The 24,345-nt window shown below is 46.8% G+C and overlaps 1 protein-coding gene across 3 annotated transcripts; it reads right to left on the bottom strand.

The window, feature by feature from the left end:
* Positions 1–309: 309 nt before the first annotated feature.
* Positions 310–24,331, bottom strand: hdlbpb (high density lipoprotein binding protein b). 3 transcript variants are annotated; one of them, XM_090214644.1, is made up of 28 exons: positions 24,047–24,331; positions 22,542–22,621; positions 21,948–22,041; positions 21,588–21,742; positions 21,263–21,481; positions 20,848–21,054; positions 20,185–20,400; positions 19,240–19,446; positions 18,967–19,074; positions 18,430–18,534; positions 18,088–18,166; positions 17,861–18,000; positions 17,643–17,747; positions 17,429–17,542; positions 17,255–17,341; positions 16,987–17,118; positions 16,530–16,748; positions 16,121–16,342; positions 15,593–15,811; positions 10,775–10,919; positions 10,177–10,301; positions 9,926–10,030; positions 9,467–9,601; positions 9,251–9,394; positions 5,628–5,807; positions 5,262–5,378; positions 4,804–4,947; positions 310–4,663 (listed from the first exon to the last, which is right to left on the bottom strand). In XM_090214644.1, the coding sequence occupies exons 3-28, from the start codon at positions 22,021–22,023 to the stop codon at positions 4,571–4,573; spliced, it is 3,798 nt and encodes a 1,265-aa protein (XP_090070770.1). In that variant the 5' UTR covers positions 22,024–22,041; positions 22,542–22,621; positions 24,047–24,331; the 3' UTR covers positions 310–4,570. The 3 variants fall into 3 exon arrangements, with proteins under 3 accessions (XP_090070770.1, XP_036813865.2, XP_090070771.1); XM_036957970.2 differs by having other exon boundaries at positions 10,177–10,346; XM_090214645.1 differs by lacking the exons at positions 310–4,663; positions 4,804–4,947; positions 5,262–5,378; positions 5,628–5,807 and adding an exon at positions 8,741–8,877 and having other exon boundaries at positions 10,177–10,346.
* Positions 24,332–24,345: the final 14 nt, after the last annotated feature.

The following is a 24,345-nucleotide window of genomic DNA, read 5'->3' on the forward strand; positions in this document are numbered from 1 at the left end:
GTAAACACATTCATAGACAGCTATGGATGCAAGGACTGACCATCCATGATATTATAGTTTTATCCATGTTTTGAGGCTATATAGTGTTTGTTCAAACATTGAGGAAAACAAGCTTACATCTAAGATTCTGATGACCGTTGAACTAAGCTCACGAGTCATTTAAATTATATTCAAGAATCATTGATTGGGTACATATAATTTAAGTCAAAATCGATGTAGCAACTGCTGAGTAGCCCCTTCATCCAAGAAGAGAAAAGCCGTAAGTACAATATACTTAATTTATACCAATCAAAAAGACAAGAGAGGCTGTTTTTAGTTTTAAAATTTTATTCAGAGTAGGAAAAAAAATCCAGTCACTGACATACTGCAGTGTTGCATATTTACTCACACTTTCTTTCTAAATTATTCCTAAGAATTATTTCTTAAGGCCAATAAATTCAGCCCCCCCCCCCCCCAAAAAAAAAAAACGCAGGCAGACTCCGGCTCCATTGCCTTGCCGATGGGTAGTGACACACCTACCCACATCTGTAATGTCAATAGAAAATGTCTGACCTCAGCGATCCAGTGACAAAGTGTGGTGAAAGTTCAAAGGTTAAACACAAAGGAGTGTTTAACAAATAAGTAGTGCAACAGAAATGAGTTGCTTTCCCACAAAGCTTAAACTGGTGACACATTTACAGTACATACTTAGTGTACAAAACATGAGGAACACCTCTTCCCATGACAGACTGACCAGGTGAAAGCTATGATCCCTTATTGATGTCACTTGTTAAATCCACTTCAAATCAGTGTAGATGAAGGGGAGGAGACAGGCCAAAAAATGATTTGTAAGCTTTGAGATAGACATTGTGTGTGTGCCATTCAGAGGGTGAATGGGCAAGACAAAATATTTAAGTGCCTTTGAACGGGGTATGGTAGTAGGTGACAGGCGCACCAGTTTGAGTGTGTCAAGAACTGCAACACTGCTGGGTTTTTACACTCAACAGTTTCCTGTGTGTATCAAGAAATGGCCCACCACCCAAAGGACATCCAGCCAACTTGACAGAACTGTGGGAAGCATTGGAGTCAACATGTACCAGCATCCCTGTGGAATGCTTTCGGCACCTTGTAGAGTCCACGCCCCGACGAATTGAGGCTGTTCTGAGGGCAAAAGTGGGTGCAACTCAATATTAGGGAGGTGTTCCTAATGGTTTTGTACACCACCGTGTACACGTAAAAACAATCTATTCTTCCAGTTGGGTTGAATTGTCTGTCGTTTGTTAACTAGTCCATCCTCGGAGGGAAATAAAACAAATCTACAGGCTGTTCTGCACCAGTCCTCCTGTCCTTCACATCAGCATACAGGAGACGACCACAGAAATACAATAACTAGAACGGTAATTCCCATTCAAGCCAACATGGTCTGAGGGGCTTCCCCCCCATCCTAGTCAATCTATTTGTACGGCGACAACAGGCACATGGAAGTTAAAACCGGCTCACTTCTGGAACTACAAGTTCTGATTCCAAGTAGGTACAATGGGCGAGTTTGTTATGCATGGATATCTGATCCTCGATCAGTTTCTAACTACAGTAGAGCAAAAGGGGCTTCAATGGAACGAAAGTCATCCTGATCAATAACACCACCCCGACTCGGTCGCGGAATGAGGGAAGGGCCAGTGGGTGGTCAAATAAATAGACAAGTAAAAACAGTTTGTGCTACAAATGATATAAATAAGTGCAACGTTTTGATTCAGCAGAGCTTTGGAGTCCTATTCTCCCAGCAATACACAACACAGGAGGTTGGTGGCACCTGAATTGGGGAGGACGGGCTCGTGGTGATGGCTGAAGCGGAATGGTATCAAATACATCAAACACATTCCCATGTGCGCCGTTCCAGCCGTTATGATGAGTCGTCGTCCTCCCCTCAGCAGCCTCCACTGATACACAAAGTTGAGCTACTACTTGCGAGTGCACAAGTATTTGGGGGAGTTGAAATATAATATTATTTTTCAAATGGATGGAGTCAAACTACACAAGGTGGCTGAACGGAGGGGTCGGGCGTAGAAAGGGAAAGGAGAGCGACAGAGCTGGAATTAAGACAAACACAAAGAAAGTTACTGATAAGAGGGAGTAAAAGATTGGTCAAGCTTCGTTGGAACGTACACACATACAGTCTTTCAAATGAAGACAACTTCATAACAACATACTAGTACAACAACATACTAGTACATAACCAAATGGTCCCCCTCCCTCCCCCATACACACATTCCACTTCTGCTATGTGCTTTATGAAAACGCCAGATCACAGAAATGTCAATAAATAAAACGGGTTATAAATAAACAAAAACATAAATAACAAGAATTAGAAACTGGGTGGTTCGAGCCCTGAATTCTGATTGGCTGACAGCCGTGGTATATCTGACCGTATACCATGGGTATGACAAAACATTTATTGTTACTGCTCTAAGTATGTTGGTAACCAGTTTATAATAGCAGTAAGGCAACTCAGGAGTTTGTGGTATATGGCCAATTTACCACGGCTAAGGGCTGTATCCAGGCACTCCACGTTGCGTCGTGCATAAGAACAGCACTTAGCCGTGGTATACTGGCCATATACCACACCCCCTTGTGCCTTGTTGCTTAAATAAACAACCTGCGGTACACAGACCTCACAGGACTCACATGGTTAAGACTCAAAAGATGACTCACCATGAAAAAAACTATGGAAGCTATTTTAGCCCCCCTGATGAGTTTCAGTAATAACGGACTTGGATCAGCTAGTAACAGACTCAGGTTTTTAAAAAACACTGTAAAACATCGTAGGAGTTCGTCGTTTAAAAACTCCGCTCACACAGTAGAACATTAAAATCTCCTTTCATCACCAAAACCGCAAAAATTAAGCAGTGTTCGCTTTACAACTCGTGGTTGAGTTCTGCCACCCTGTGAACCTAAAATCCTCCACATCCCTCTTGTCTTGTAAAGAGGGCTGTTGATTGGCTGGTGCTCTCCAGTTTCACTACTTGCTGGGTTAAGTTGGTTCAAAGGACCGTTACAAGATGCCTGGGCTGTCGGTTTGGGGTTTGGCAGTGGGGTCCACTGACTAAAACAAGTCCTTTAAAATGCAACGACAACTCCAGCGATGTTGAAGTGACGTGGAGAGGCAAGACAAAGCAAGAAAACAAGAGATGGAGGGATGGATGGAGGAGAGATGGAGAGAAGGGGATAGAGGAGAGATGGAGAGAAGGGGATAGAGGAGAGATGGAGAGAAGGGGATAGAGGAGAGATGGAGAAGAGATGGAAGAGAGATGGAGAGAGGGGGATGGAAGAGAGATGGAGAGAGGGGGATGGAAGAGAGATGGAGAGAAGGGGATAGAGGAGAGATGGAGAGAAGGGGATGGAAGAGAGATGGAGAGAGGGGGATGGAAGAGAGATGGAGAGAAGGGGATAGAGGAGAGATGGAGAGAAGGGGATAGAGGAGAGATGGAGAGAAGGGGATAGAGGAGAGAAGGAGATAGAGGAGAGATGAAGAGAAGGGGATAGATGAGAGATGGAGAAGAGATGGGGAGAGGAGAAGAGATGGAAGAGAGATGGAGAGGGGGATGGAAGAGAGATGGAGAGAAGGGGATAGAGGAGAGATGGAGAGAAGGGGATAGAGGAGAGAAGGGGATAGAGGAGAGATGGAGAGAAGGGGATAGATGAGAGATGGAGAAGAGATGGGGAGAGGAGAAGAGATGGGGAGAGGAGAGATGGAGAAGAGATGGAGAGAAGGGGATAGAGGAGAGATGGAGAGAAGGGGATAGAGGAGAGATGGAGAAGAGATGGGGAGAGGAGAGATGGAGAAGAGATGGGGAGAGATGGAGAGAAGGGGATAGAGGAGAGATGGAGAGAAGGGGATGGAGGATAGATGGAGATAAGGGGATGGAAGAAAGATGGAGAGAAGGGGATAGAGGAGAGATGGAGAGAAGGGGATAGAGGAGAGATGGAGAGAAGGGGATAGAGGAGAAATGGAGAGAAGGGGATAGAGGAGAGATGGAGAGAAGGGGATAGAGGAGAGATGGAGAGAAGGGGATAGAGGAGAGATGGAGAAGAGATGGGGAGAGGGAGATGGAGAGAAGGGGATAGAGGAGAGATGGAGAGAAGGGGATAGAGGAGAAATGGAGAGAAGGGGATAGAGGAGAGATGGAGAGAAGGGGATAGAAGAGAGATGGAGAGAAGGGGATAGAGGAGAGATGGAGAGAAGGGGATAGAGGAGAGATGGAGAGAAGGGGATGGAAGAAAGATGGAGAGAAGGGGATAGAGGAGAGATGGAGAGAAGGGGATGGAGGAGAGATGGAGAAGAGATGGGGAGAGGGAGATGGAGAGAAGGGGATAGAGGAGAGATGGAGAGAAGGGGATGGAGGAGAGATGGAGAAGAGATGGGGAGAGGGAGATGAGGACGTGCTCTTTTTTCCTCTGGCCTTCCTGGGTTGCTGGTTGAGGGTAACAGCTGCGAAAGAGCAAAAAAATGAAAAGGGGGGAGGAGGCGAAGGTGAGTAGCGATTTGTCCAGTGTTTGTTCTCTCCCTCTCCTCTCTCTTGTTTTCCCAGATGTCTCAAAACTTCTTGGGGCCCCAGGCAGAGGTCTGTTTTGGGGCCAGGCCTGCGCCGAAGGTGGGGAAGTCCTCAGCATTACTCATATCAGGAGCCTGAGACACACAACAACACACAACGTCAGAACAACCTCACGATGACGAAGATATAGGCCTACATGATAATGACTATTGATGACGAGGAGGATACTGATAAAGATGACACAAAGAATTAGGACGAGAATCAAGACACACACCTTGTCGTTCCAGGGGGCGTCCCGCACCACAAAGCCCTTGGCCGCCCCCCCGCTGATGTCGCCACCCCCAACTCCCCCCCCTCCATAGCGGGACGGGGGCTTCATGTAGGCAGCCATCGTCTCGGTCTCTGTCACACTCAACATCTAGCATGGAATGTTGGAGAGACAGTAGTCAAATAAAAAGGGAGAAAGTAAGATAGTAGCAGAAGAGAGAGACAGAGAGAGACAAAGAGAGAGAGACAAAGAGAGAGAGACAAAGAGAGAGAGAGAGACAGAGACAGAGACAGAGACAGAGACAGAGACAGAGACAGACAGACAGACAGACAGACAGACAGACAGACAGACAGACAGACAGACAGACAGACAGACAGAGACAAGGTTGCATGACGGCATAGGCCGAGGCACAGTTTGTCACGTTTACTCCATATGCTGATAATTGTCTCTCGTCCATCACTCACATATTCCTCCTCCAGATTGAGGAGGTGGTCGACGGCGTTGTCCACACTCTCTGGTAGTCCAGTCACTGTCACCCTGCCTGGGTCCTCTGAACCCGGCTGGGGAAACCGGATGTCCACCTAAACACACAGGACAGAGGAGAGAAACCGTGCCACGTCAGAGTGTGGCACAAACACGGCTTCATTTGCATCCACAACATACTGTAGTTGCTAACACTTCAAAATAAAGGGCCTGACAAACGGACTCCCGGAGGTACTGCCACAGAAAAAGAAAAAAGTCTCCCTCTAACAACAAAACAAACTGGTGCTGAGATGTCGTGTGTCGCTGTGAACCCTGGGGTTCAATCACCCCCCCCCCCACGCCCGTACCTTGAACTCTTCCATGGTCTTGCGGACGGCCTTGCCGCGGGCCCCGATGATGCGTGCGTGTGTGCGGGGGTCCAGGTGCACGTCGTGGCTGACCATCTCCTGCAGCGTTGACACCAGCTGCTCGATGGCTGACCGTGCCTCTTCTGTGTTACGCTCATACCCAGAGATCACTATCACATCCTGGCAGAGAGAGAGAACAGAGATAGTGATCTATCACATCCTGGCAGAGAGAGAGAGAACACTATCACATCATGGCAGAGAGAGAGGGAACAGAGAGAGATCACTATCACATCCTGGCAGAGAGAGAGAACAGAGAGAGATCACTATCACATCCTGGCAGAGAGAGAGAGAGAACAGAGAGAGATCACTATCACATCCTGGTAGAGAGAGAGAAAAGAGAGAGAACACTATCACATCCTGGCAGAGAGAGAGGGAACGGAGAGATCACTATCACATCCTGGCAGAGAGAGAGAACAGAGAGAAATCACTATCACATCCTGGCAGAGAGAGAGAACACTATCACATCCTGGCAGAGAGAGAGAGAGAACAGAGAGATATCACTATCACATCCTGGGAGAGAGAGAGATAACAGAGAGAGATCACTATCACATCCTGGGAGAGAGAGAGAGAGAGAGAACAGAGAGAGATCACTATCACATCCTGGCAGAGAGAGAGGGAACGGAGAGATCACTATCACATCCTGGCAGAGAGAGAGAGAACACTATCACATCCTGGCAGAGAGAGAGAGAACAGAGAGATATCACTATCACATCCTGGGAGAGAGAGAGAGAGAGAGAACAGAGAGAGATCACTATCACATCCTGGCAAAGAGAGAGAACAGAGAGAGATCACTATCACATCCTGGCAGAGAGAGAGAACAGAGAGAGATCACTATCACATCCTGGCAGAGAGAGAGAACAGAGAGAGATCACTATCACATCCTGGCAGAGAGAGAGAGAGAACAGAGATAGATCACTATCACATCCTGGCAGAGAGAGAGGGAACAGAGAGATCACTATCACATCCTGGCAGAGAGAGAGTGAGAACAGAGATAGATCACTATCACATCCTGGTAGAGAGAGAGAGAAAAGAGAGAGAACACTATCACATCCTGGCAGAGAGAGAGGGAACGGAGAGATCACTATCACATCCTGGCAGAGAGAGAGAACAGAGAGAAATCACTATCACATCCTGGCAGAGAGAGAGAGAGAGAACAGAGAGAGATCACTATCACATCCTGGGAGAGAGAGAGAGAGAGAACAGAGATAGATCACTATCACATCCTGGCAGAGAGAGAGAACAAAGATAGATCACTATCACATCCTGGCAGAGAGAGAGAGAACACTATCACATCCTGGCAGAGAGAGAGGGAACAGAGAGAGATCACTATCACATCCTGGCAGAGAGAAAGGGAACAGAGAGAGATCACTATCACATCCTGGCAGAGAGAGAGAACAGAGAGAGATCACTATCACATCCTGGCAGAGAGAGAGAGAGAACAGAGAGAGATCACTATCACATCCTGGCAGAGAGAGAGAGAGAACAGAGAGAGATCACTATCACATCCTGGTAGAGAGAGAGAGAAAAGAGAGAGAACACTATCACATCCTGGCAGAGAGAGAGGGAACGGAGAGATCACTATCACATCCTGGCAGAGAGAGAGAGAACACTATCACATCCTGGCAGAGAGAGAGAGAACAGAGAGATATCACTATCACATCCTGGGAGAGAGAGAGAGAGAGAGAACAGAGAGAGATCACTATCACATCCTGGCAAAGAGAGAGAACAGAGAGAGATCACTATCACATCCTGGCAGAGAGAGAGAACAGAGAGAGATCACTATCACATCCTGGCAGAGAGAGAGAACAGAGAGAGATCACTATCACATCCTGGCAGAGAGAGAGAGAGAACAGAGATAGATCACTATCACATCCTGGTAGAGAGAGAGAGAAAATAGAGAGAACACTATCACATCCTGGCAGAGAGAGAGGGAACGGAGAGATCACTATCACATCCTGGCAGAGAGAGAGAACAGAGAGAAATCACTATCACATCCTGGCAGAGAGAGAGAGAACACTATCACATCCTGGCAGAGAGAGAGAGAGAACAGAGAGATATCACTATCACATCCTGGGAGAGAGAGAGAGAGAACAGAGAGAGATCACTATCACATCCTGGGAGAGAGAGAGAGAGAGAACAGAGAGAGATCACTATCACATCCTGGCAGAGAGAGAGAGAACAGAGATAGATCACTATCACATCCTGGCAGAGAGAGCGAGAGAACAGAGAGAGATCACTATCACATCCTGGCAGAGAGAGAGAACAGAGGGATAACAGAGAGAGATCACCTGGGAGAGAGAGAGAGAGAACAGAGAGAGAACACTATCACATCCTGGGAGAGAGAGAGAGAACAGAGAGAGATCACTATCACATCCTGGCAGAGAGAGAGAGAGAACAGAGAGATATCACTATCACATCCTGGCAGAGAGAGAGAACAGAGGGATAACAGAGAGAGATCACCTGGGAGAGAGAGAGAGAGAGAGAACAGAGAGAGAACACTATCACATCCTGGGAGAGAGAGAGAGAACAGAGGGATAACAGAGAGAGATCACCTGGGAGAGAGAGAGAGAGAGAGAGAACAGAGAGAGAACACTATCACATCCTGGGAGAGAGAGAGAGAACAGAGAGAGATCACTATCACATCCTGGCAGAGAAAGAGAGAGAACAGAGAGATAACAGAGAGAGATCACCTGGGAGAGAGAGAGAGAGAGAGAGAGAGAGAACAGAGAGAGAACACTATCACATCCTGGGAGAGAGAGAGAGAACAGAGGGATAACAGAGAGAGATCACCTGGGGGAGAGAGAGAGAGAGAGAGAGAACAGAGAGAGAACACTATCACATCCTGGGAGAGAGAGAGAGAACAGAGAGAGAACACTATCACATCCTGGGAGAGAGAGAGAGAGAACAGAGAGAGATCACCTGGGAGAGAGAGAGAACAGAGGGAGAACAGAGAGAGATCACTATCACATCATGGGAGAGAGAGAGAGAGAGAACAGAGAAAGGTCACTATCACATCCTGGGAGAGAGAGAGAGAGAGAGAACAGAGAAAGGTCACTATCACATCCTGGGAGAGAGAGAGAACAGAGAAAGATCACTATCACATCCTGGGAGAAAGAGAGAGAGAGAACAGAGAGAGATCACCTGGGAGAGAGAGAACAGAGGGAGAACAGCGAGAGATCACTATCACATCCTGGGAGAGAGAGAGAACAGAGGGATAACAGAGAGAGAACAGAGGGATAACAGAGAGAGATCACCTAGGAGAGGAGGGGGAAAAGAGAATAAGAGAGTGGATGTGTAAATGAGAAAGACAGCACGGGAGATGGAGAGGAGAATTAGGTGCAGGAGGGAGGTGTGGAGTTTAGAAACAAGAGGGGAGAGGATGAGACAGGCAGGGATGAGAACACAAGAAAGAACAGAGGAGAAGAGGACATGGCAGGGCGAGAAGAGAGAGAAGAAACTGTAAACACACAAACATGAGAAAGGAAAGATGAGAGGGAGTGGTGGAAGAGAGAGAGAGAGAGAGAGAGAACAACAGAAAAGAGCAAGACACACACTCTCCTGACCTGCAGTTCGTCCCCTTTATCTGGGAACTGGACGTTGACGTCGTGGTCTTTGCGGATCTGAGAGATGACCGCTCCCTTCCGGCCAATGATCTTGGGGTGGAACTTAGGATCTACTGAGATGGAGACCTTGAAGCTCCTCAAGGCCTGGAGAGACAGGGAGATAAACTAGTCAGTACTGTGTGTGTGTGTGTCTCCCTATTTAGTGTGTGTTCCTACCCTGTCCTCCTGTTCAGCCTGTAGTTCTTTGACTCTCTCCAGCAGGCCTGACTTGGCTCGCTCTACGTTGGCCACCTGACCTGTCACCTTGATCACATCCGACTGCTGCTCCGGCTGGGGTACCCAGATGTTCACCTACACACAAACACACACACAAACACACCGAGACACACACAGGGAGTTACAGTACAGAGTCAAATTGAGTCAGATTTTCCCACGGTTTCTTAGAGAAGGCACAGTAGAACAACTATCAGTTTGACGGCAATCTGATTAAGACCAACTTAACATGAGGTAACGCACTAAAATATAAATTATTTGCAGAATTGAATATCAGGGACGACAGTAGTTTGCGTGTCAAAAAGGCTATGATGAGCAAACGCAGTGTGCAGTCCATCAAGATTTGAACGTCAGAGCTGCAGTTCTACATGTCCACCAGAGGAGGGCGATGGAGCTCCATACCTCATACTCCTCCATCATCTTCCTGATGCCACTGCCCTTCTGACCAATGATGTAACGGTGTAGCTCAAATGACACCTCAACATCCTCCGTGACGGGGACCAGAGCCTGGAGGGTGTGTGTGTGTGTGTGTGTGTGTGTGTGTGTGAGTGAGTGAGTGGGAAAGAGAGGAGAGAGAGAGTGTGAGGAAAAAAATAAAGGACACAACACTCTCCCAACAGAGTGTGAAAAGTTAACATCTTAACAGTTTATACCAGTAGGGCGATCTTTGCCAGCTCACACTTCTCCGTCCGCCCTGAGATGGTGATGACGTCACACTTGCGAAGGACAAACTCCGCCTCCGGGCTGGCGTCACCGTTCTCCTGAGGGGGCTCCTGTCCTGCAGCGTCACCATGGCAACAAGAACACTGCTTTTTGGGAGTTTCTGGTGAAACTCCGGATGTTCAATTTCAAGATGACGTGTTTTGAACCAAACAACAAAAATGGGGTCATGTTTTTTTTTTAGGTAGAAATGAAGGTGCCGGATAGGTGTAGGTTAACCCATTACAGTCTAAGCCCTGTCTAAACCAGGGGAGAGGGGGGGGGGGGGTTCTACTAAACTATATGGATGTTGTTTTAAGGTCATACCAAGGACCATTTAGCTATTTGATTTGGAATTTTAAGGCCCCTGGATGTATCAAAAAAATCTATACATATTGGATTACATTGTTTGTTGTTGACCTTACTGCTATTAGCCCATGCAAACACATTGAATAACAGAGTCACTACATGGAACAACAGACACACACACTCCCCCCCCCCGGCCTCCATATACACAGTACTTCCATTCATTTCCAGACCGCCTTGGCTGACCTGCTGTGTTGTTGTCGTCTCTCTCCGGGAACTTGACCTGCACCTCGTAATCTCTGGTGATCTGCTGGATCCTGACGCCTTTAGGCCCCATCACAGCCCTGTGGTACCGCTGGGGGACCGCCACCTCAACACTCACCTGGGCCTCCTGGAGGGAGGGAGACGGTCATCAAAACAGACTACACAATGGTCGACTTCCTGCCCGACTAGAAGCGCAGGCGTTGCATTACGTCAACCAAGGGATGCGTGCCACGTCACCAACGGTGCAGTCAGGCATCACACTGCTATATCATTTCAAATGTGTCAATGAGTGTCTTGAGTTGTAGTTAAAGCTGTGACCCCTTATTGATGTCACTTGTTAGATCCACTTCGATCCGTGTAGATGAAGGGGAGGAGACAGGTTAAGTCTTGAGACGTGGATTGTGAGTGGGCAAGACAGCAAAATGTAAGTGCCTTTGAACGGGGGTATGGTAGTAGGTGCCAGGCGCACCGGTTTGTGTCAAGAACTGCAACGCTGCTGGGTTTTTCACGCTCAACAGTTTCCCGTGTGTATCAAGAATGGTCCACCGCCAAAAAGGACATCCAGCTAACTTGACACTACTGTGGGAAGAATTGGAGTCAATATGGGCCAGCATCGCTGTGGAACGCTTTCGACACCTGGTAGAGTCCATGCCCCGATGAATTGGGGATGTTTTGAGGGCAAAAGGGGGTACAACTCAATATTAGGGAGGTGTCCTTAATGTTTTGTACACACAGTATATTTACAGTGAATTCGGGAAGTATTCAGGCCCTTTAAATTTTCCCCCATTTTGTCATCAACCTACACAATAATGACTAGAGGTCGACCGATTAATCGGAATGGACGATTAATTAGGGCCGATATCAATCGGAAATCGGTATTTTTGGGCACCGATTTGCTTTGATAATTTTTTTTTATTTTTACACCTTTATTTAACTTGGCAAGTCAGTTATGAACACATTCTTATTTTCAATGACGGCCTAGAAACGGTGGGTTAACCGCCTCGTTCAGGGGCAGAACGACAGATTTTCACCTTGTCAGCTCGGGGGATCCAATCTTGCAACCTTACAGTTAACTAGTCCAACGCAATAATGACCTGCTTCTCTCTCGTTGCACTCCACAAGGAGACTGCCTGTTACGCGAATGCAGTAAACCAAGGTAAGTTGCTAGCTATAATTAAACTTATCTTGTAAAAAACAATCAATCATAATCACTAGTTAACTACACATGGTTGATGATATTACTAGATATTATCTAGCGTGTCCTGCGTTGCATATAATCTGACTGAGCATACACGTATCTAAGTATCTGACTGAGCAGTGGTAGGCAGAAGCAGGTGCGTAAACATTAATTCAAACAGCACTTTCGGGCGTTTTGCCAGCAGCTCTTCGTTGTGCGTCAAGCATTGCGCTGTTTATTACTTCAAGCCTATCAACTCCCGAGATGAGGCTGGTGTAACCAAAGTGAAATGGCTAGCTAGTTAGCACGCGCTACTCGCTCTGAGCCTTGGGGTGGTTGTTTCCCTTGCTCTGCATGGGTAACGCTGCTTCGATGTGGTGGCTGTTGTTGTTGTGTTGCTGGTTCGAGCCCAGGGAGGAGCGAGGAGAGGGACGGAAACTGTTACACTGCCAATACTAAAAGTGACTATAAGAACATCCAATAGTCAACGGTTAATTAAATACGAATGGTATAGAGGGAAATAGTCCTATAATTCCTATAATAACTACAACCTAAAACTTCTTACCTGGGAATATTGAAGACTCATGTTAAAAGGAACCACCAGCTTTCATATGTTCTCATGTTCTGAGCAAGGAACTTAAATGTTAGCTTTCTTACATAGCACATATTGCACTTTTACTTTCTTCTCAAACACTTTGTTTTTGCATTATTTAAACCAAATTGAACATGTTTCATTATTTACTTGAGGCTAAATTGATTTTATTGATGTATTATATTAAGTTAAAATAAGTGTTCATTCAGTACTGTTGTAATTGTCATTATTACAAAAACATAAAAAATAAAAAAATTGTCCGATTAATCGGTATCGGCTTTTTTGGTCCTCCAATAATCGGTATCGGGCGTTGAAAAATCATAATCGGTCGACCTCTAATAATGACAAAGCAAAAACAGGATTTCAATATAAGGCCCACAGTTGACAGTGCATGTCAGAGCAAAAACCAAACCACGAGGTTGAAGGAATTGTCCGTATAGCTCTGAGACAGGATTATGTTGAGGCACAGATCTGGGGAAGGGTACCAAAAAAATGTCTGCAGCATAGAGTTGTTGTCATTACTGCATAGAGTTGTTGTCATTACTGTATAGAGTAGTTGTCATTACTGTATAGAGTAGTTGTCATTACTGTATAGAGTTGTTGTCATTACTGTATAGAGTTGTTGTCATTACTCTATAGAGTAGTTGTCATTACTGCATAGAGTTGTTGTCATTACTGCATAGAGTTGTTGTCATTACTGTATAGAGTAGTTGTCATTACTGTATAGAGTAGTTGTCATTACTGCATAGAGTTGTTGTCATTACTGTATAGAGTAGTTGTCATTACTGTATAGAGTAGTTGTCATTACTGTATAGAGTAGTTGTCATTACTGTATAGAGTAGTTGTCATTACTGTATAGAGTTGTTGTCATTACTGCATAGAGTTGTTGTCATTACTGTATAGAGTTGTTGTCATTACTGTATAGAGTAGTTGTCATTACTGTATAGAGTTGTGTTCATTACTGTATAGAGTAGTTGTCATTACTGTATAGAGTTGTTGTCATTACTGTATAGAGTTGTTGTCATTACTGTATAGAGTTGTTGTCATTACTGTATAGAGTTGTTGTCATTACTGTATAGAGTAGTTGTCATTACTGTATAGAGTAGTTGTCATTACTGTATAGAGTTGTTGTCATTACTGCATAGAGTTGTTGTCATTACTGTATAGAGTAGTTGTCATTACTGTATAGAGTTGTTGTCATTACTGTATAGAGTAGTTGTCATTACTGTATAGAGTAGTTGTCATTACTGCATAGAGTTGTTGTCATTACTGTATAGAGTAGTTGTCATTACTGCATAGAGTTGTCATTACTGTATAGAGTAGTTGTCATTACTGTATAGAGTAGTTGTCATTACTGCATAGAGTAGTTGTCATTACTGTATAGAGTTGTTGTCATTACTGTATAGAGTAGTTGTCATTACTGCATAGAGTTGTTGTCATTACTGTATAGAGTTGTTGTCATTACTGTATAGAGTTGTTGTCATTACTGCATAGAGTTGTCATTACTGTATAGAGTTGTTGTCATTACTGTATAGAGTTGTTGTCATTACTGCATAGAGTAGTTGTCATTACTGTATAGAGTTGTTGTCATTACTGCATAGAGTTGTTGTCATTACTGTATAGAGTTGTTGTCATTACTGTATAGAGTAGTTGTCATTACTGTATAGAGTTGTTGTCATTACTGCATAGAGTTGTTGTCATTACTGCATAGAGTTGTTGTCATTACTGCATAGAGTTGTCATTACTGCATAGAGTTGTTGTCATTACTGCATAGAGTTGTTGTCATTACTGCATAGAGTAGTTGTCATTACTGCATAGAGTTGTCATTACTGTATAGAGTTGTTGTCATTACTGTATAGAGTAGTTGTCATTACTGCATTGTGACGACCCTCCCACTCTGTCTGCCGTATTCTGTCTTTGTTCTTGTTTCCTTATTAGGATGCCGGTGGGCGGAGTTGGGAGGGTCGTCAGCTACATGGGAAACACCTGGGCCAGGTGTCTCCCAGGATAAATAGACCTCTTCCACATTCATGGAGGAGACTCTCTCCATGCAGACACCTTTGTAGATTGTTTTGTGGTTCTTGGTGGCCTTTTGTTTGTTTTGGCACCTTTCAACACCCTGCATTATCACATTCATGCATGCAAAACACTCACTTACACTACTGATTACTGATTACAAACGCCATTGTGTATTTTCCTTAGTTGCTTTAGTTAATAAATATATATTTTGTTACGCCTTATCTCCACGTTGTCTCCCTTTTGTTACGGGCTTTGAGCCGGTTCGTGACAGCATAGAGTTGTTGTCATTACTCTATAGAGTTGTTGTCATTACTGTATAGAGTAGTCGTCATTACTGCATAGAGTAGTCGTCATTACTCTATAGAGTTGTGGTCATTACTCTAGTCATTACTCTATAGAGTTGTGGTCATTACTCTATAGAGTTGTGGTCATTACTCTATAGAGTTGTGGTCATTACTCTATAGAGTTGTGGTCATTACTCTATAGAGTTGTCGTCATTACTCTATAGAGTTGTCGTCATTACTCTATAGAGTTGTGGTCATTACTCTATAGAGTTGTGGTCATTACTCTATAGAGTTGTGGTCATTACTCTATAGAGTTGTCGTCATTACTCTATAGAGTTGTGGTCATTACTCTATAGAGTTGTCGTCATTACTCTATAGAGTTGTGGTCATTACTCTATAGAGTTGTGGTCATTACTCTATAGAGTTGTGGTCATTACTCTATAGAGTTGTGGTCATTACTCTATAGAGTTGTGGTCATTACTCTATAGAGTTGTCGTCATTACTCTATAGAGTTGTCGTCATTACTCTATAGAGTTGTCGTCATTACTCTATAGAGTTGTGGTCATTACTGCACAGAGTTGAGTTGTTATTCATAAGTTATTGCAAACTATTTTACATATCACGCATTGGCTTGAGTCAATATAAGACTACACACTTCAGAACACATAAACAGAATGGAACACACCACCCCAGACCCCCACACACACTCCCCACTCACACCAACCTACCAGATCCTCTATGATCTCCTGGATTCTTCGTTTGGCTGCCTCCACACAGTCCTTGGCCCCCTTCAGTGTGATGCGGTCGCTGTGAGTCCCGGTGCGGGGGAAGCTGACCGCCACGCCGCCGTATTCCTCCGCCAGCTCCCTCAACACCTGGCCTCGCCGGCAGACAAAGTACCGGTGGTGCCGCGTCTCCACAACCATGCTGTCCTCCACCACGTCGTCCTGAGAGAGAGGGGGGAGAAGGGGCAGGGAGGAGGAGAGGAGGGGGTGGAGGAGAGGAGGGGGTGGGGGAGTAGGAAGATGGGGGATCAGTAAAACAGAGGTAGAAAAAAATGTGACCCCTCTGAGCTTCGTAAATTAGACCAACAAAAAAATGAAAAATATATGCTTTTCTCTATGCTGTTAATATCCACAGTTTCAAATCTTGAACATGTTAAGTTACTGGACGAGCGCCTCTGTTTAAAAGCGTTTGCTTCTCTTTCTACCTACTGAACAGGAATCTGTTCCAACAGAAATCATCCGGACTAGTACCAGGTTTTTGACAAGTGTCTCCAGTTCTTTCTGGGCCAGTCTGACAGCCTCCTCCCTGCCTATGATGGTGATGAGCTCCTGCTCCGGCTCGTCGGGAGACGGGAAGATAATGCGAGCCCCCGTCCTGTCCCGCACACCACGGATGTTCACCCCGCCCTTTCCAATCAGGAACTTGTGGTACTCCGGCTTGGCCTGCAGCTCCGCCGTGAAGTTGTTCACTTGCTGTAAAACGAGGAGAAAGACGAGAGAAAGAGACGAGAGAAAAAAAGGAGGTGTAAGAGACTGGTGCTATTCAATTAAACCCAAAAATGTGAAACCAATTCTTCCACATTCTGCCTAATTCATGAAGGCGTGGGGGGGGGGGGGGCAGACCTCCTTGCCATATCTCCTCTACCTCCTCCTCCCTCACCTTCTCTTCAGCCAGTTGTAGTAGCTGTCTCTTGGCCCTCTCCACCTCCCCGGCGGGCCCTCTGACGGTCACCCTGTCTGACCCGGAGCCCTCGGAGGGGAAGTGGATGTGCACCCCGCCACAGTCCTCCATGACAGCCCGCACCAGGCAGCCCTTAGAGCCTATCAGAGAGTTGTGGAGCTTGGCCGGGATGGTCACATCTGACTCCTTGATGTTGGCCTGGAGAGAGAGAGAAAGGAAGGAAGGAAGGGAGGGAGGGGGAATGGTTGAATCATCGAGAGAGAGAGAGAGCGACAGAGAGAGCGACAGAGAGAAAGAGAGCGACAGAGAGAAAGAGAGCGACAGAGAGAAAGAGAGCGACAGAGAAAGAGAGCGACAGAGAGAGAGAGCGACAGAGAGAGAGAGAGAGAGACACTTGAGAGAGAGAGAGACACACACACACACAGTGTTCTCTCACCAGTTCTCTCTGGATGGCTAGGATCCTGTCTCTGGCTGCTTCACAGTGGTTCTTCCTCCCAGTGATCACTATCATCTCACTGTTACTGTTCTCTGTGGGCAGGTCAATCTTAGTGGTGGTCTCCTCACGGATCTGTGGGACACACGCACAAACACACATCATAAGAATGGCATACATTTTAAATGGAGGTTATTAGTTACAAGCATGTGTCAACACTTTAAAGTTAGACCAATATTTTGTCCTACTCTTCACACATTTCATCTCTCACCTTTTTGATGTTGGCGCCTCCTTTGCCGATGATGTTTTTGTGGAACTGTTTGAAGATGGGGATGGAGAGGGAGAAGCTGTTCTCCATCTGAGAGAAAAACAAAAAGGAGCGGTGAGTAACCAGGAAGTGGTCCATTGTAAACAGGAAGTAATGCATGAATCAGTGAGGTCGTACCAGGTCTGCGATGAGTTTTGCCAGAAACTTGGCACACTTCTCCACCTCGTTCTTGGGCCCTCTCAGCTGCACAATGTCACTCTTCTGAGCCGGGTCGGGGAAATTGATCATGACCTGAAAGAGAGCGTCCAAAATAAGTCCGATTTCTAACTAGAATGGGAAGTTATACTCCTAATATCATAAAGGGATTAAAAAAAAAGTTGAACCTTGTTACCTCTGGGAACTTATCCCGGACCTCTTTGATCTTCTCCCCTTTCTGGCCGATGATGGCGCGGTGGAACTTCTGTTCGACAATCAAGTCTTTGGTACGCTCGTTCTCCTGCCCAGGGGGGGAAAAAACAGTTGTCACCATTGAATATGGACTCCGTCCAAGTTGCCGGGCCATTATACCAAATGAATGGGAGAGGATGGCACCCCCCCCGCCGTCCTCACCATCCTCTGTGCCATTTCCATCAGCTCCCTGCGTGCCAGCTGCACCCCCTTGGGGTCACCCTCGATCCGGACCAGGCCGCTTCGATCCGGCTCCTGTGGGATCCACACCGACACCTTGTACTGCTCTTTAATCCGGTTAACTGAAAAACACAGCATGGGATTTACATGGCTATATATTAGAAAGAGTGTGTGTGTGTGTGCGTTTGTGCGTGTGTGTGTGTACTCACTGTTGGCTCCGTTCTTGCCGATGAGGTGTCTGTGAAAGCGCTGGTCTATGTTGACGTCAGTGTAGTCCATCCTCACCAGCTTAACACCAGGAAACAGGGTTTACATGTTAGAGTAGACGGCCTGGTTCCTTGCAAGATGTCCTCATATCTAGGGAGTTTCTGTACGTTGGTGGGTTAGGACTGGGCTGCTGTTAATGCATTTGGAAAAGGTGTCATTTGAACAAAACGTATTGAGCGATACATCGATATTGATCAGTTGTGTGTGTGTGTGAGGGCGACAGGCAGCTCGGCGGTGGGAACGAGGTGCCGTCACGCAGCTCCGCGGTGGGGGCCCGAACTCACCAGGTCTCTGATGATGTCTTGTATCTGAACCTGGGCCTGCTCCACCTCCTCCGTGGGGCCCTCCAGGGATATCCGCTCCTCGCCGTCTGTGAACTCAATGTGAACCTAAACACACAGGGGTTAAAGGTCAGGGGTCAAGCCACTTAAAGGGGTCACCTGGTTCTGGCTCCCTCCACATGTCAGCTCAGTGAGCTAAGTGTGTCTCAATGTAGCTAGGGAGGTAAAGAGCTTGAATCCCTGGAGTGCAGCAGGTATGTCAGGCTTTTTAAGAGTAATCCATAAGTAGTGCACTATACAGGGATTGGTTGGCGCTACTGACAGACATGTGTCTGAGCCAAGCACTTCCCAGGCGGGTGAGTGTTGTTGTTAACCACCTAAACATATAAACTCATGTTTCTGTCTGCAACCAAATATTTTGCCATATCCCTCGCTCCATCTCTCCCCCTCTCCCGCCTCTCTCCCCAATTTGCTCTCTCTCCCCTCTCCCACCCTATCCCGTCTCTCACTCTCTCATGTCGACCCCTCACTCTCACACACCTTGGGTAGCTGCTGTGTGATGCGTCCGATGTTCTGTCCCTTCTTTCCGATGATGAAGCGATGGAGCCAGGCCGGGGCCGTCACCTCCACCACCATCACACTCTTGGCCTGCAGACAGAGAGGCAATCAGGATCAGACACACACGCTGTATATCTCTCTCACACACACACAACGTGATTAATAAACTACTTGACTTGTTGATTAAAAGCAGACAACAAATCAGCAAACAAGACAATCGCTCCTCTCCCCACTTCCTCCTCCTCCTCCAATCACCTTGGCGTAGACCTGTGTGAGTGCAGGGCCCAGCTTGTCCGGCTCGCCCCTCAGGATGATGGTCTCCGAGCAGGAGTCCAGCGGGGGCATCTCCACAGAAACCCCGGTGGTCTCCATGATCTCATGCAGGCTGTTGCCTTTAGGCCCCACAATGTACTTGTGCTGCGACTTCTTCACCTCCACTGAGATGGTGGTGGTCTTTCTCTTCTGGAGGACGTGGGGAAGGTGAGGAAGGGGGAGGAAGAGGAAAGGGGAGGGGTGACAGAGGGGAAAGGAAAGAGGCAGACAAAAAAAGACAAAGTGTGCATGAGAGAAAGAGAGAGTGAGAGAGAGCGGAGAGAGAGAGTGGAGAGTAGAGAGTCTCAGGTACAGTACAGTATTATGCAGTAAAGTACCATTAGCATTCCCATCCTATTGTCTTTCCCTTCCACTAGAATCCATACCCATTATCTCTGCCTGCTCTGTATCACCAACCCACCACGGCTCCACTGTAGCACAATGTCTCCTTCTCTTCGTCCTCTCTATGGTTCTCTGCACGGTCCTCCATCCATCCTTTACACACTCACTTTCCCTCACCATGAACCTCTATTGTCTAACACCGTCTGCTTCTGTGAAATTGTGTCTAAGACGCACAAATCCATACAGTCCAGCGTCAACCACAACGCCCCCAGGCTGTGCGCATACAGGCACACACAGAGGGGGGGAATCCGTTAGTGTGGATGTTCTGTGATTGACTGCTGTTTTGTAGGTTCCTACAGTGTTTAGCTAGCACCCCTGTGTAGTTTATTGTATAGTGGTTCCTAAGCAACCCGCTCCCTCGCAAACCCAACCTTGACATCAAACACTGACAAAAGGTAAGTCAATGTCATTCAGCGATACATTTGCTTGGATATTATGTGAAGATGTCGGGTTCGGGTCAGCTCTCGCTCTCACACACACACACACCTTTTCGTCGTAGATGGCCCGTATGCGGCTGATGGCGAGGGCGACAGCCTCCTTCTCCCCGGTGATGACGATCTCGTCCTTGTGCAGGCTGGGCGGGGGGATGCTGACACGGGCCCCCGTCTCTTGACACAGTTCCTGGACCAGACGGTTGTAGGCCCCAGCGATGAACGGGTGGAACACCTTCTCCAGGGAGAGACGCTCCACTGCTCGCTTGTCCTGGAGGAGAGGAGATGGAGAAAAATGTAAAACGATCAAGTATTGTATGACACACACACACACACACACACACACATATCTACACCATACGTAACCATATCAACATGGGTCTTTTTGTCTGGGTTTCGTACCATATCATTAGTAGGGCTGTGACGATAATGCAATTTTATTTCATGGCAAAAAATGAAAACACAACGTGGACCATTCTCTTTATGATGTCAACATAATGATGTTTGTTTCCAACATTAGGGCTGTTTTCATAAAAAAGTTAAAGCCGCTTCGTGTTCTGTTTCCTTTCCACGATACTAACAAGTATTGCGATACTGGCATCGTCCCGGCCCTAATAATTAGTATGTAAAAAAAGAATTAACATATCGCTCAAAGCTGAAGCATCTCTGTCATCATCATCATCATCATTTTTCCCTTTGACCCCTGGCCCCCTCTGACCTGTTCGGCTGATATCAGCAGTATCTCGTGACGAGCCTTCTCGATGCCCTCCTTGGTGCCTGTGATTCTGATGTTGAGGCTGGGGTCGTCAGGTCGGGGGATGGCGATCTTCGTGGCCGTTTTCAGCTCCAGCTCCTGGAGTTTCTCACCGTTCTTACCGATCACAAACCGGTGGTGCTCCTTGGGGACGGCCACCGTGGCCGAAGCCTGTGAACAAGGGAGGGGAGGATGGGTGGAGGGAGGGAGGGAGGGAGGGAGAAACACAAATGTATATCGCAATAACAATAAATATGATCGGTATGACATTTGATATATCGTCCAACCCTACGCTGAACATGGAGAGCCTTTATAACGTTATGCACCTAGGAATGGAGATTGGATTTGAAAACTAAAATTGAAAAACTAAAATCTGAACCTGTGTCTGCAGCCGAGACACGATCTCCTTACGGGCCTTCATGACAGAGTCCAGTTTCCCAGTGACCATGATGGAGAGGCCCTGGTCCTTGGCCAGCGACAGCTCGATGTGAGCCCCCGTCCTCTGCATGATGTCCAGGCACACCTTGGCCTCCTCGCCCCCGTCACCAAACTGGCTGTTGTCCTTGTAGCGCCGCTCCTCCAGGGGCACGTTGAACACCTGGGAGAAGGAGAGGGAGGAGGAGGAGGAGGGGGGAGAAGGTGGTGTGATGCTGAGACCACAACAGACTGTGCTGTACGTGTGCTTCGACATATGTGCCCGTTACCTGGGTGATGACAGAGGCTTTGATGGGTCTGATCTTGGAGCCCCACGCCCCGGCAGGCTCTCCAGACTTGTCCCCCGGAGCTCCCTTATTCTCCGGGAGCGGAGGGAAGGCCTCCAGGTAGGTGGGGATATAGGCCTCATCCTCGGGTACACCGCCTTGAAGGAGGGGAGGGATGGATGGACGGAGAGAGCGACAGAGACATGGAAATAGAGGGGTAGAAACAAAGGCAGAAAGAGAGATTAATGCAACCTCAAAGGCAGAAAATACCAAACCGACACTCAAAACACAATCCATACAGACTTAGCTATAGCCTTAAAGCGTTTTAGAACTCTATCCACTGGTCCCAGATCAGTATAATACCTGTCATCTCCTGGTCTTTGATTCCGCTGCGGTGCTCGGCAAAGCTCTCCGGGGTCAACACAGCCACAGAGCTCATGGTTCAAGAGTTATTCCACTGGAAGAGAAGGTGAAGGAGACACAGAAAGAGGATAGTATTAAACGCTGAGCCATACGTTTGTGGTCCCAAACTGCTTCCTCAAGTGTGACAGCCCACCATAAATACCGACTGGAGACAATTACTTGATCATTAATAGCCTGATAAGAGTTCTCTCTAGACCACCCCTCTCCTCATATACTGCACTCTCTTTATAATTTAGGCCTACGGTTCCTTCTCCAGTATTGTGTCCTCAGTGGGTTTCTAGTCCCAGAAGAGAGAGCGACTCCCACTAGGGTAGTGGTTTAGCACCTGAGATTCAGCACCAATTAAAACCACACACACCTTGATGGAAAATACATCGACTAAAACACATCTATAGGCTAAACCTTGAGTTACAACAGATTTACGATTTCGATCTTGTGAAGGAAAAACAGAGATAACGTATAATGGGAAGACATGCGTTTAAACTCTGTGCCAATAGCTATCCACCTTTCCTGGCCAGAAAGACCGGCACTCACCTGCAAAAGGTCAGTTACCAGAGAGTCCGTCCTGTTGGTGGCTACCGTAATCGTTTCAGTGCGAGTCTGTGGGTTTGGTCCTGGAGGGAAAGACAGAGACATACAGAGGAAAGAACAATCAAAAGCACAGTGTGGGGGCTGGTCAAAACAGTACTAACAAACACAGACGGGGAAAACACTGACAAGCAAAGATTTATCAAATACACTCTCTCTCTCTCTCTCTCTCTCTCTCTCTCTCTCTCTCTCTCTCTCTCTCTCTCTCTCTCTCTCTCTCTCTCTCTCTCTCTCTCTCTCTCTCTCTCTCTCTCTCTCTCTCTCTCTCTCTCTCTCTCTCTCTCTCTCTCTCTCTCTCTCTCTCTCTCTCTCTCTCTCTCTCTCTCTCTCTCTCTCTCTCTCTCTCTCTCTCTCTCTCTCTCTCTCTCTCTCTCTCTCTCTCTCTCTCTCTCTCTCTCTCTCTCTCTCTCTCTCTCTCTCTCTCTCTCACACACACACACACCAAAACAACAAGCTCCCTCACCCCGCAACCCCAGTGACTTTGTTAACCCTCAAGAGTAGGAACCAGGCCCCTGCTGTGGTGGTTCATGTCCAGGGGCCGGCAGGAGCAGCAGTAAATAGATGGTACTATGGATAGACTCCTGCTCTCTTCTCCCCCTGTTCTGGTTCCTTCCCTGGACGTGTGTGTGTGTGTGTGTGTGTGTGTGTGTGTGTGTGTGTGTGTGTGTGTGTGTGTGTGTGCCCTGAAGACCTGACAGCCTAATTGGCCCCTCTGCCTGGGAGCAGAAAGGAGCACCAACTACCTTCCGCTGGGATGAGACTCACAGTGCACACACACACACACGCACACGCACACACACACACACACACACACACACACACACACACACACACACAGCTCTGAGCTTTAAACTTAAACCTGATCCACAGAATTGTTGACATGCAAACAGAGTTAACAAACAGGATTGGGGTCATGATAAACCCAACCAACAACACAAAACACATTGTTCAGTACGTGTAACACACACACACACACACACACACACACACACACACACACGCGCGCGCGCGCGCGCCAGTGGATAGTGAACTAGTACATTGCTGAAAAATGCGCATAACTAAGCATTTGTTTCATCCATGATAGCTAGCCACATAATGAACATAAGCTAGCTACAGTAACTAACGTTAGGCATTCAGCGAACTAACAGTCAGGCTGACTGGCTAACGTTGACTGATAATCGGCTAACAAGCCTGCTATAATGTATATGGATTAGCTAGCTACCATTAGCTAGCTAGCTAGCCAGACAGATAACGGTAACAGTATTTTGCATCGCTAGCTGTACTGTTACTTTAGCTGGCTAGCTAACTATAGCTGGTGTTGTTACACATTTTATAGCTACTGTACTGTACTGTACTGTTGTGATCATGTTCTACACAGTACTTGCAATATCTTACATTGAAATTACATATTGTATAACAACACACATATTCTAACGTGTAAGTAATCGTACCTTGTAAGACGAAATTTAAATGCTCTTCAATTTGACGGGTGATGTAAACACACGCTCCCTCACACATTCAACCACTGATTGGTCTGAAAGCGTTTCCCTAGCGGCGGAGGGGTTTCCACGTACGGTTAGTGCTATATGGAATCATTGGGACGTCCTTACCCTAACCCTAACCCTAACCGTACCCTTGCCCTAACCCTTATCGTGACCCTTGCCCTAAACCTTATCCTAACATTATAAGCAGGGTGGTTCGAGCCCAGAATGCCGATTGGCTGACAGACGTGGTATATTAGACCGTATAC

This window comes from Oncorhynchus mykiss, chromosome 21, assembly GCF_057628025.1.
Source record: "Oncorhynchus mykiss isolate SJ-2025 chromosome 21, ASM5762802v1, whole genome shotgun sequence".
Classification (NCBI taxonomy): domain Eukaryota; kingdom Metazoa; phylum Chordata; class Actinopteri; order Salmoniformes; family Salmonidae; genus Oncorhynchus; species Oncorhynchus mykiss.

What these genes read in the sequence shown, in the direction of transcription:
- hdlbpb (XM_036957970.2), bottom strand. Translation starts at nt 22,023, where the DNA reads ATGAGCTCTGTGGCTGTGTTGACCCCGGAGAGCTTTGCCGAGCACCGC. An exon ending in CAAAGACCAGGAGATGACAG is followed by an intron (nt 21,743 to 21,947) that starts GTATTATACTGA and finishes CCCTCCTTCAAG; the next exon opens with GCGGTGTACCCGAGGATGAG. An exon ending in TCACACAGCAGCTACCCAAG is followed by an intron (nt 18,535 to 18,966) that starts GTGTGTGAGAGT and finishes CTGTGTGTTTAG; the next exon opens with GTTCACATTGAGTTCACAGA.